Raw genomic sequence first — 11,933 nt, forward strand, 5'->3', positions numbered from 1 at the left:
GGGACAGGGTCTAATTACACCACAGGGTGCTGCTGCAGAGAGGCCTCCCCCCAGAAGACAGCCCAGGACACAGGGATGTGAGCATGCTTCAGCCACTCCAGCTTCCCACCTCCAGGAAACCACCATGGCCGAGCAGAGGGTGTATGGCATGGGGCTGCCCAGGACGCCCTGCCCCAGGGGCAGCCACGCCAGGCCTCACCATTCCTGCCAGGGTCTGAGATCTGCTGCAGGTCAATGTAGTGTGTAGCGATGGCCACCTCACCAACATTGGCATCATCCAGCACCTGGACTTTTATTTTCCTGGCCAGAGGTGGGAACATCTCGATGAAGCTGATCTGCTCGTTCCACTCAGGCTCGGTGGTGTTGGTCTCCACCGACGTTTCCCCCTGGGAAGGAGAAAGTGTGAAAGCCACGCAGCCGGAGCTGGCGGCCAGAGCAAGGGTTGCCTCAGAACCTCTCTGGGAACGGTATGTTCTCCTGTCCCGCCTGCAGACAGTGCTGGGCAGGCTCTGGAGGTGGCAGTGTCCCTGCTCCTGCCCCCATCCCAGCAATTGCTCTCTGTGCTTCATCAAGGAGGGCTGTCCCAAGGCCCTGGCCGTGCCCTGCACAGCCAAGGGAAACACGGGAAGCAAGCGGGCAGCACCACCAGACCCAGAGGTGTCGCAGGGTCCCCTGGGAGCACCCCCAGGCCCACCAGGCTGCCCAGGGACTGATTCTCATCTTAATGGATATCACAGGACCAGAAATCCTGGCCTTGGGTGCAAGAAAAGGGCCATTAGCTCAGTAAACTCTCCCGAGGGTGTCAGGCTGAGTCCAGCCTGCCACAGAGGATTCTGTTCCAGGGTTTATTTGACCCTCTCCCTACGTTTAGGGATATGAGATCTCTGCCTGCACAGCAGATCTCTGCCTGTCCCCCATGCAGCCCTCTGCAGAGACAAAAGCCTTCTCATCCAGACGCCGCGCATCCACAACCACACGACCACGCGACTCAGGCCACTGCCAAAGACAGCAAGACTTGGGCTCTCCCAGCCTGCCTCCAGCGGGACTACTGTGTCCTGTGGAGGCTCCTTGCAGCATCAGCCCAGCGCATGCTGCCAAGGGAGGATCAGCCTGGCCCCATGCAGACCCCGTGGCAGACTCACCTGCTGCCCACAGAACGAGACCTGCACATATGGGTCGATGAAGACTTTTTTCTCCCCTATGATTTTGGAGAAACCACCCATGATGCCTGCGTTCATGCTGGGCAGGCCCTCGGCACGATACAGCTTGATGCAGACCCTGGCCCAGGGTCTCTCTGCAGGGACTCTCTTAGGCAGCAGCAGGTTCCTGAAAAACAAATTCATGTTCTGGCTCTCTCCTGGAGCCCCGGAAACACGATGCTGGGAAATGCCCTGACTGGCAAGAGGTTTGGATCCTGCCCCACCACAAGTCTCTTTCCCTGGGTCTTTCCCCATCAGAAGAGGGAAAAATGGGGCAAAAAAGGTAGTGTGAAGAGAGACATGACTGTTTTCCCCAGGGCCATGCAAGACTGTACTGCACCTACCTTTCAATGTCCTCATCCCGGCTGCTGGAGGAGGTGGGAAGGGAGCTCACAACATCCCCGCGCGCGGTGACAGAGATGTTGCACTTCACAAAGCCTTTCACGCCTGCCCGGGTGTCCGTGGGGTCACTGATAACAGCCCACTTCTGGAAAAACCTGTGATCTGAAAGGGAAGGGAAGGAGTTCCTTGGGGAGAGCCCAGGTTACCATTTCACAACCCAACTACATCTGCACAAAGATTGCCCTGACCCTGCCTCTGAAGGTGCAGGAGGTGTCACCAGTCCTCAGACAGCCGGGAGGAGAAGCAAGTGCTAGTCCTCATGTGAACTAAGTGCTTTAAAGACAGGGCCCTCACGAGACCCAGCAGAGCACGAAGGAAACATCAGTTTCAGACAAACCTAGGGTCAGGGAGCAGGTACGCAGTGCAGTCAGTCATACCTGGCTGGCTGTACACCGTCACAACATCCATCTTGAACGTTCCTATGCACGTTCCCAGGAACGGTATCTTCTTTGAGTGAAAAACCTGCAGACAGCACAAATCCCCCTGACATTTGGACAGCCAAGTGACACATCCAGACATCTCTGAGAAGGACAGGACTGCTAAGAGATGCCCGTTCCAACGCACAGCTCAGGCAACGGTTGCAAGCTCCTCATGCACATTGACCTATCTGAGTTAGCCCTGGGACAAACCCATTCCTGCCTAACCGTTCCCACAAAGCCCACCAGCCCATAGCCCTCAGTCAAACCTGGGCCAAGGCAAATTCATGAGCAACCCATTCAGGTTCTTCTTCCAGCCCCAGGTAAGCCAAACCCCTATAATGGGCCAAGGGCAGACCTGCTTTCCCGCAGGGAGTCCTATGTCCATATCCTGCTGGCTCAGGGCAGAGCCATGCCCCCACCAGGCTAGTGTCTCTCCCAAAACCCGAGCCTTGCTGGGCGCTTGCTGAACACACACCAGCAGAAGAGACGTGCAGCCTTTCACAGGGAAAGTGCTGGAGATCATGTGGCAAAGGAGGTGCTGGCTGGGTTTAGCTATCTTCAGAAAAGCCCCATGTATTGGAGAAGCGCCTGCGTTTTGGGCCAGGGGATTTTTGAAGACTGCTCTCTGCCTGCCTGGTCTTTTCTACAAGCACAAATCACTGCTAAGCTCCCCTCACACCAGTCATTCGCCTCCACAACCTGTAGGATAAGGCTCCAGGGTAAGAGGCAGAACGGAATCGCCCCCAAAACAGCGGGGCAGCAAGGCAATAGGCAAGAAACTACCCCAGAGGCCCCACTTCAGTCACTGGGTGCAGAGAAAACCTGACATGGAGGAGGTGGGAAGACAGCACTGCCCAGCACTGGCTCAGAGCAGGACCGGGTCTCTGCCCCACTGTGGCCGCAGGAAGGTCCTTTGGTCTCTCTGCGGGGCAGATGCCTCTGGCTGGAAAACCTGCCTGGTACTGGTACCGTTTCCCTTGCTTTGCCCATCACTCCCCACATCCTCATGCAGAAGCATTGGGCTGTACCAGTTACCGAGGAAGGATAAAGAGGAGGACATACTCACTGAGATCTCTATGAGTCTGTGGAATAAAATGTCCTTTGGCTCATGGAATTCGAACAAAAAATACTGAAAGAGAAGAGCAAGACAGCTGAGCCCTGGGCTCCCAACATGGCCCCACAAGCACCTTTGCCTGAGAGCAGCTGCATCCCGAGCATGCCCTGCAAGGATGGCCCCAGCCACTTGGGCACCAGTAGGGCAAGGACAGAGCCTCTGTCCATATCACATACTTCATTGTAGAAGGGGCAGTTTGTTGACTTCTGCGTCGCCGTGTGCCTCTTCTCCTCTCCAACCTTGACTACCACAAAAGGGTTAATGTTCACCCCCACCAGCTTCTGCGCTTCAATGATATTAATCCCAACCTGAGAAAATGTGGGAGAAAACCCTCGCATCAGCACTCTCCTCATTTCCAGCTCCAACTTGAGCTTGTTTCAGCAATACCAGTACACAAATGTGCAGGGCCCTCTCACTGCAGGGGTGGACACTCGGGGCAGGCAAGAGCATGGCTGCTGAAATCTGCTATAGCCAGGACAAACCAAAATGGTATTTGAGATATTTGTTTCCTTCAGACAAGCAAGGAAATGAAGTGTTAAATCCCCAGCATCTTTGATAAGAGCGGCCTCCCCAGCGGCACTGTCCCCCAGAAGCACTGTCCCCACTCATTTCCTGATGCCAAGGGGATGCAAACCCACAGCTCCCACATGGTGGGGTCTACAGAGCATCTTGGAGAAGATGCTCTTTGTATCTTCTGTCAATACTTCTCTTTGAATCCTACCAAGATGGACACCATTGAAAAGACTGGAACGTGTCTCATTTGCTGCGACTGGTTACAGATCTAAGACATGGAAATGTGCTCACATTTGCTCTCAGTACAAGCCACTAGGCAGTTGTTAAGGTGAAGAATAATAGCTTCAAGAAAAGGATGGTAGGAAATTCCACCCCCTACAAAAGCTTACTGCTTGGCAGATAGGACCCAGCCCTGAAAAGCAGGAAACCCAAATATGAGTCCATGTTTACCAGGAAAGGATTTAAATCCATAGCCAGGCTGGGAGACCTGCCCTGAAATCTGCAGGGCGAAAGATGGGACTGAACTCCATTTCCAGACTTCACAGTGGTTTCAAATAAACTGATGTCAGAACATCGGCCAGAGCCACAGCTTCATACCAGCCTCCCAGCATCTCCAAGAAAGCCCCTGCAGCAGCACTCCACTCCCAGCCATATCCCACAGATGTCCCTGGGGGCCCAGGCAAAGCCCTGGGGAAGCTGGCAGGCGCTAGCCCTGCCTGGGTGCTCCCTGAAGCTCTGCTCAGGCAGTGTTTTGCAGTGGCACATGTGGCTGTCAGGCAGATTCCCTTCTGTATATCCATTGCTAACTACATGGCCCAAAAAGAAACTCTGCTCTGGGCTGGCTGATGTTGGAGCCAGCACTCATGGGTGCCGTTCGTTCAGGGAATCTCACACCTTGCCCAGGGAAGCCACACAAAGCAAGAAGGCGTCTTCAGGCTAGAGGCCTCGCCGGGGTATGTGGCAACTGGAGAAGCCCAGGCCTGCAGCAAGGCAGCAAGGGACCGGCTGCGTGGCCAGAGGCAGCTGCAGGGACGTGCACCCAACGCTGCAGTACCTGGAAGCTCTGCGGAGTTGGGGTGGCAAAGAGGTCCCGTGCGGAGTAAAGTCTGGAGCGGCTGCGCAAGAAAAACAACCCAGGTGAGCAAGTCTCTTCATCTACGTAGACCTGAGCAAGCCTCCACCAAGGGAAGCAATGGAAACCCTGGCAAATAATGGCTCCTTGCCCTGGGAACAAGCAAATCCCCAACAGTCCCTGTTTGGGGCCATTGGAGATTGAAGGTTTCTGACATTTTGCAGAAGCAGAATGCCAAGAGATGCAGGATTCCCCCATAAATCACCCTATGAGCTGGACACTTTCCCAGGGCCCAAGCAAGAGCAAGAGAGAAGAGCACACCACGGATACCTCTTCACAGGGCTGAAGACAATGCCCGAGACCTCCATCTCAGACACATCGTAGAAATCTTCTTCCTCCTCTTCCTCTTCCTCATCAGTCTCCAGGCCTTTCACCAGCTTCCTGCCCAGTGCAGCGGCCCTCCTGTCCAGTTCACTCGCTCTTGGCCCCTCGGCTGCCCTGCCAACCCCCCGCCACATCACACACCGATTCGTCAGCCCTGACGAGTGGGTTGTGCACTCCCCCCCACCCAGGAGGGTGAGCTGATACGCTCAAGTAGGGCTACTTACTCTAGCTCCTCAAATCCAGGATTGCGGATGATTAACTCTGAACTGTAAGAAAAACAGATGCTTTGCTGAAAAACAAGTGCGTTGCGGCTGTTCACTGATGCATTTAAGTAACAGTGCCACAGCCAGGCTCCTGCTTGGCTCTTGGCAGGGACATGAGCATCCTCCTAAGCGATGCTTTTCCACTGTCCACCCTGCGTGCCTGCTGCTTTGCCTCTGGCACTCCAGAAGTGACCCTGCTGCTGCCTATCATCCTGTCCGCCCAGACACCCGCATCTCCCCTGGCTTTGGGCACCACCTGTGTGCAGGGCGCCTGGGGTTGCTATGGTCCAAAGCCACGGTCTCTGCAACTTTGCAACGACATGTCTTGCTCCTGTCAGCCGGGAAGGCTGCAGAAATGCTCTTGAGTCCAAAAGGACTCCCAGAGTGCAGCGGGTTGTTGCAGTCATGGGCTCTTTGTGAAGACAAGCTATTTTCTTTGCAAGAGCCCTGCTCACTTATTGCTGCTGTGGAGCAGAGATGCATCAGCCTGGCCAGAGGTGGAGAGTAAATGAGGCTGGATTGCATCCCAAAGGCCGCCCCTGGCAAAGGCTGCTGTACAAGCTGCCTGGAAATTTGCTCCTCCCAGGATTTCAGTACCTGTCTTTCATCTGATAGACAAAGTCCTCTTCAGCCCAGGTCCCAGCTGAACCATCTGGAGGCTGGTAGCGCAAATCCAACTCAATGTAGATCTACAAACAGAAAACGAAACTGCCTGAGAGCCTGGCAGCCACAAAACAACTGCAGAAATGTCACGGAAAAGGGGAAGGGGAGCGTGGAAGTGAGATGCTGGTGGAAAGAAGAGGAAGGAAGGGGGTCACAACACCGCAAGAAGCCTATTTATACCAGACACTCCTTGTCTGCCTCCATCAACAAGCTAGAGTTAACCAAACTCCCTCCCTTACAGCTTCCCAAACTCCAGGATTCACTGAATAGAAGTTGGCTCAAGTTTCCAAATCTAAAATATACCACAGAGAGGCCCCTGAGGGCCGTCTCAGGACACTTTTGACAAGGAAAGTGGGGAAAGCCCTGCAGTAGAGCAAACTAACATTCGGGAGTTTGGAGCGGTGTCCCTGTGGGAGGCGCGAGACAGCTGGCAGAGCATCCCCAGGCATGACAGCTTGGTTTAAAACACCACAGAAGCCATAAGCACACCCAGAGTCTGCATCACAAGGACATCAACTTAGCGTTAGTGACGAAGGACAGCCAGAGAAGCATGGGGCACGTTGGGTATCGACACAGCCAGCACAGGTCTGCAAACACTTGGTCTGCAGGTGACCAGCCTGATCTCAAACCAATACAAATGCACAAGAATTTCCCAGCGGAGGCCAAAATCGCAGGCATGGAGGAGGTCACTTCTCAGTAGGCTGAAAGGGATGTACAAGCCCGGTTCATAGCTCAGTCCCTGGAAAACGCATTTGTGGGAGGAGAAATACAGCCCAAGAAAGTAGTACACTGGCCGGGAAAGGCAGCAGCAAGGCTGCATGGATGCAGAAGCCTGAGATAAACTGGGGGAATTGCTGAGGCTTTGAAAAAAACCCTTTCAAACCAGCAGAAGAAAAAAGGGGTGCAAATAACTCAGGTCCCAGAGAAGAACTGGACTTGGAATAGCAGGAAGAGCTTTGTTCCCACTTTGCTAAAGGAGCAGCAGTTGAAACAGCCTCTTTCCCTTGGGGATGTGTCTCTTCCCAGCTGAGCTGAGGGAGAGGGTCTCAGGCTGCTCTTGGAGGGCTACACAATCGAAAACTGACCTGGCAAAACCGAATGCGGTTGGTTTTTGGTTGGAGTGGCTCATCAGCATGAATTAGCACAACGGAAGAGGCAGCCAGGGGCAAAGGGTTGGGCTTCAGAGCAGCTCTGAGCCCTAGCTCAGTCCCCTCAAACTATTGCCAGCATGGAGTGCTGCCAAAGGGTTGGTCTAGTCCTTGTCCCTTTGCTGGCATGAACATTTACACAGTGAGCTGCATCGGGCTAAAAATCATCCTGGAAATGCTCCGTTTCCACCTGGACCTGCTCCCTGATCCGGCCAGCTCAGCAACATGGGAAAGCTGTGCCTGTGCCACTCAGGCTCGTGGTCTGGTGGCCACAGAGCTGCATCCCAAGTGCCACCACGGGGGTGAGTCAGGTTGCCCGTGAGAAGGGCAAACAGGGGCGCAGCACATCGCAGGGCTGTCTGCCTCCACCTCTCCTCCTCCCGGCCCTGCCCACAGCCCTGGCACCGAGCCCTGGTTGTCCAGCACTCGCTGAACCATGCCTGCACACCCAGCTGGCAGGAAACAGTTCATTTTTGGGTCACATTCATTTTCCACCAGCACAAAGGGCCCAGTGAGCCCTGGGAGGGGAGTGGGACCCACGGCGCAGGGTAGTTGGGCAGGCAGGCATCAGAGCAGCTCATGCTGCCCAGGACCATTGTTAAGCCATCCAGTTAGCACTGGTGTTTAACCCAAAAGCTCACTGGGGATCCCGAGGCACCCTGCCACCTTCAGCCTCACCCCGTCAGCTCCTCTCTGCCTCGCACCCTGCAGCAGCCCACGCCCGTATGATGCGTGGTGCTGGAAGCAGATGAAATACCACCTCCTACATCCATCGCCCAGACCTGGGGACTTTTTACTAAGCCTCTCGCGGCTCATCCAGGCCCTCGTCAGGTCTCCAGGGCCCCCAGCCGACCCCATGCACTTCTGGATGCTCCTAAAACCACTTGATGGGTGTGAAGTGGCTGCACCCCTGCACAGAGAGGGCACAAACACCACTGAGCTCTCAGGCTCAAAGCAGCACCTTGGACTCCCACTCAGCCCCAAATCCACCTGGGAAGCGCCACACAAGGTTTCCCACAAAGCCTTCCTGATTCTGATGGCCAGGCCGCCCATGGAGGACTTACACCGGTCACTCTGTGGTTCCTGTCGACAAGGGCCTCCCGGAGGATCAGCCTCCCGGACGTCATCAGGTGCTGAAGGCTGAGGACAAGGGTACCGAGAAGCCTGGAACAAAACCAGAGGCTACAGCAACACTGCACGTAGCATCAGTGCCTACATCCTGGGGGAAAGAGTACCAGGATCTGCGCTCTCCTGCTCGCAGCCCCTCTGAGCTGTGGTGAATGCAGCAAACGGCTGCAGCGTTTTCCATAGGGAGTCTGGCAGCCGAAATACCCGAGACCCACTGACACTGCAGCAGGTCGTGCCTCCATCCCAGTCACGCCTAGGCAGCTGCTTGCAACCGAGCTGCCATTGATGGTTAAAGGCTTGTACAGATCCAGTCCCACCGAGTGTGAGGGAGCGCTCCCCTTCGGCAGAGCTGGGGAGCCAGCCTGTGCTTGGGCACCTGGCGGAGCTGGGGTGACTCTTCCCAGACAAAACTGGGAAGCAGAGGCTCCACACAAGGAAATACAGAAATAGGACATACAGCCATGGCCACAGGGTGTCTGCTGCAAGTCTGGCCAAAATTTACCTACTCCAGAGGGGCTTCTCCCTGGGGAAGGGTCATCTGGCTCCCTGCAAGTGGCAGTAATGCATGCGGGGTCGCATTCAGCCACTCCTAACCCCACCTTGTGTTACTGCTGTCTGGAGCCCGTTTGTACATTGGCCTCCATCTCCCTCTGGCAGCTCTGCGGGCAGCCGAGCTAACCCCGCGTGAAGCAGATCTTCCTGCTGCTGGCTGGAAACCACCATTGGCGTGTTTCACTGCCCGCCCGGGACCGAGACAGGAGGTATCATTCCCCAGACACCTCCGTTTCAGCTACAAGCTGCTGATCTCTCATATCCCCTCTCACCTCCCTCTTCTCTGAGACACAGAGCCTGTCTAGTCTCCTATCCCCGAGGAAGGAGTATCTCTGCTCATCCCCCCCTCCAGCTTTTCCAGCTCAGTGCTGCTGCCACAGAAAGGCTGCACATGCAGAAGTCCAGAGACCACAGATCAATACAGTGGTATAAAAAATTTTTCCCTTCTGTCCTTCCACACTCTCTTTCTATTTATTTTTTATCATCCCAGTGCACTGACCAACTGCTTTTAAACTGTAATGTCTGTCACTTGCCATTACTCTGCTCCCCAGCAGCGGAGGTGTGTGGATAGGTGCTGCCAGTGCCAGTCCAGCCATTTCCCGTTGGACTTCTTGACTCAGCGCCATCAGGTCCTGGTGATTTGTTACTGTTTGTTTTATCTATTTGTCCTATAGGTGTTTCTATTGACAATTCAGTTGGAGACAATTCCTCTGATGCAGCTCCCATAAGAAAAGCAGCCAGTAAAGAGTGGCACAAAGTTCAGCCACATTTTCTGCTCTACCTGGCTTTATCTTTAAGTATCTCGCTTGTGCTGTACTCATCTGTTTCCTCCACACCCTCCTGGCAGGCTTGTGATGGCTTTGAAAAGGTTTGTATTATTAGCTGCCTCTGGAAAGTTGTTCCTCTTGATTTTCCTTACATTTTGCTTATTAGAGCTGGCACCCTTCCCTGCAACCTCATCTTTCACATGTCCTGGAAGGATGTGCCTCTGCTTCGTTGTTTGCTCCACCACCACTACTCAATGTGTCACCCCTACTCTTGGGTTTCCCTGAAGTGTTTTACAACTGCTGCAATAGCTGCTGAGTTCACATATTGTGTCTGTGCCACCTAGAAGCATTTTAAATTCTGGCTGATCCTTTAAATTTAAATTGCTGGCTTTTTAAAACTTTTTTAAAGGTTTAACCTTTTTTAAAGGTTACTACCATGGGCTCGGGGCTTTTCCCAAGCTGATAGGCATGTTGAATGTGGGTGCAGCATGGTCACGGTCACCATGTGGATCTACAGGGTGAGAGCAGGTCCGCACTCTGCTGCAAGTCCTGCCCTTGTAGCTCTATTTTTTAGGGCCCTATTTTACCTTTGTCCCTCCTGAAGGTCTGATCTGGATCCTTAGGTAGTCTTTGTTACTGCTGGCACAACTAAATCATTCCCCTAATTTAACTTAATACATACAGCACTTCTCCCCCACCAGAACAACCAGCTCCATTCCTCTTCTATAACTTGTATCCTACTCATCTACCTTCCAACATATTTCCAATAAACATTTTCTACTCCCAGTAGAAAATCTAAAGCCCAGTATGTCTCTTCCCCCACCTCCCCACCCCAACAACCAAAGGACCTACCTGTTACTGAAAACCTTGCTACAGTTGTAAACCTTAATGAACAGCATCTCTCCCATGACGAGCTTCCCGTAGTGAGGCCAGCGAAAGAGCTATAAACAGAGCAGGAAAAGATGATAATTCATTCCCAGCCACACTTTCCCATGTTTGGTGGCTGGTTGATCTCTTCTGCAAGGTGACCGAACCAATGAACATGACAAAAAGCTGCTGCGGTGGGAAGTTACTTTCCTGCTGGCTGAGGCAGATCCTACAGCTGAGAATGGAGGAAGGATGGGGAGGGAGTGAGACTCCCTCCAGTAGCACAGAGCCGCAGGTCAGCTGCGAAAGAAGCCAGAGCATCATCGCCCTGGAAAGAGGAGGATGCTTGTGCTTGCTGAGGTCCCTGAGCTGGCAGGTTGTGGGGTGAGTCGGGGCACGGGAAGGTACAGAGGTACTTGGGGAGAAGAGATCACCCAGTGCAGGGAGCCATCAGGCTCAGGCACATCGCAAAGCTGTGCCCGAGGCTGCAATTCACCTGGCACCCAAACTGGCCGGCTGCCTTGTGGCTGGCAAGAGGGAAAGGTCCCTCCTGCCCCCCAATCCTTCTCTCCTTTCCCCAGGTAGCACAGAGGCATCCGGGCGGGACGGGAGACGAGCGACGGGAACCACCCGCCGGCCCGGTACGGCCAGGCTTCAGGGACGTGACGGTGAAGACGGGCGCTAGGAGGAAGGCTTCCCGGCCCACCCCTTGCCCCTGCTCCCCCCATTACTCCCTCCTGCCCCACGAGGCATCAACCGAGACGCTGCCACATCCCATCCCTGTCCCACGGACGCCCCGCCGGCTTGCCCTCACCTCCCCGAAGACGGCCTCGGGGCCGCAGCGGATCTTCCTCGTCTTCTGGGTGAAGCCTTGGGAAAGAGAGGGGAGGCGTGAGGTGCCGGCGGGGCAGCACGGCCCTGCCCGCCCGCCCGCCGCGGGGAAGGCAGACCCCGTCCCTCCATCCCGCCCAGCGTGTCGGGGCCCACCTCGGAAGCTGAGCTGCACCTGCCGCTCGCCGCGGCCCGGCAGCCGGGAGAGGCGCCGGACGCCGACGCTGAGCGCCATGGAGCCGGCGGCGGGCAGCGCGGACCCGCTCGGCGTGACTCAGCCCCGACTCGCCCGGCCGGTTCGGCCGCCCGCTCCCCGCCCCGGCCCGGCCCCACGGGCCTGGCAGCCCCCGACGAAGGACACGGGGGAGCGGGGGCGGAGGGCAGCCCCGGCTGCTCCGCCTTCCGCAGCCCTGGGACACCGGGCTGGCTCTGGGCAGGGGATGCCCGCGCGGGGCGACTGGCCTGGCCCCCTGGGCCACGGCCCAGCCGGCAGAGGGGAGCACTCGGCCACGGGGGGCTCGGGGAGGTGCTTCGCAGATGTCTCCCCTGTGCCCTGCAGTGGCCAGACCACGATGTCCCCTCGTGCCCTGGGGCAGCACGGACGACACAGA

The 11,933-nt window shown here is 55.6% G+C and overlaps 1 protein-coding gene across 1 annotated transcript in view; it reads right to left on the minus strand.

Moving 5' to 3' along the window:
• LOC142089911 (fer-1-like protein 4) overlaps window positions 1-11,557 on the minus strand; it is a 40,172-nt gene extending 28,615 nt beyond the window's left edge. Inside the window, exons 1-14 of the mRNA XM_075167054.1 lie at window positions 11,479-11,557; window positions 11,306-11,361; window positions 10,477-10,565; window positions 8,242-8,341; window positions 5,964-6,055; window positions 5,328-5,369; window positions 5,050-5,217; window positions 4,702-4,762; window positions 3,311-3,442; window positions 3,087-3,149; window positions 1,979-2,063; window positions 1,544-1,703; window positions 1,143-1,326; window positions 200-386 (exon numbers count right to left, since the gene is read on the minus strand). Of these exons, the coding sequence (XP_075023155.1) occupies window positions 200-386; window positions 1,143-1,326; window positions 1,544-1,703; window positions 1,979-2,063; window positions 3,087-3,149; window positions 3,311-3,442; window positions 4,702-4,762; window positions 5,050-5,217; window positions 5,328-5,369; window positions 5,964-6,055; window positions 8,242-8,341; window positions 10,477-10,565; window positions 11,306-11,361; window positions 11,479-11,557 (1,498 nt within the window). The remainder of the gene's footprint in view (window positions 1-199; window positions 387-1,142; window positions 1,327-1,543; window positions 1,704-1,978; window positions 2,064-3,086; window positions 3,150-3,310; window positions 3,443-4,701; window positions 4,763-5,049; window positions 5,218-5,327; window positions 5,370-5,963; window positions 6,056-8,241; window positions 8,342-10,476; window positions 10,566-11,305; window positions 11,362-11,478) is intronic.
• Window positions 11,558-11,933: the final 376 nt, after the last annotated feature.

Source organism: Calonectris borealis, chromosome 17 (assembly GCF_964195595.1).
Source record: "Calonectris borealis chromosome 17, bCalBor7.hap1.2, whole genome shotgun sequence".
Classification (NCBI taxonomy): Eukaryota; Metazoa; Chordata; class Aves; order Procellariiformes; family Procellariidae; genus Calonectris; species Calonectris borealis.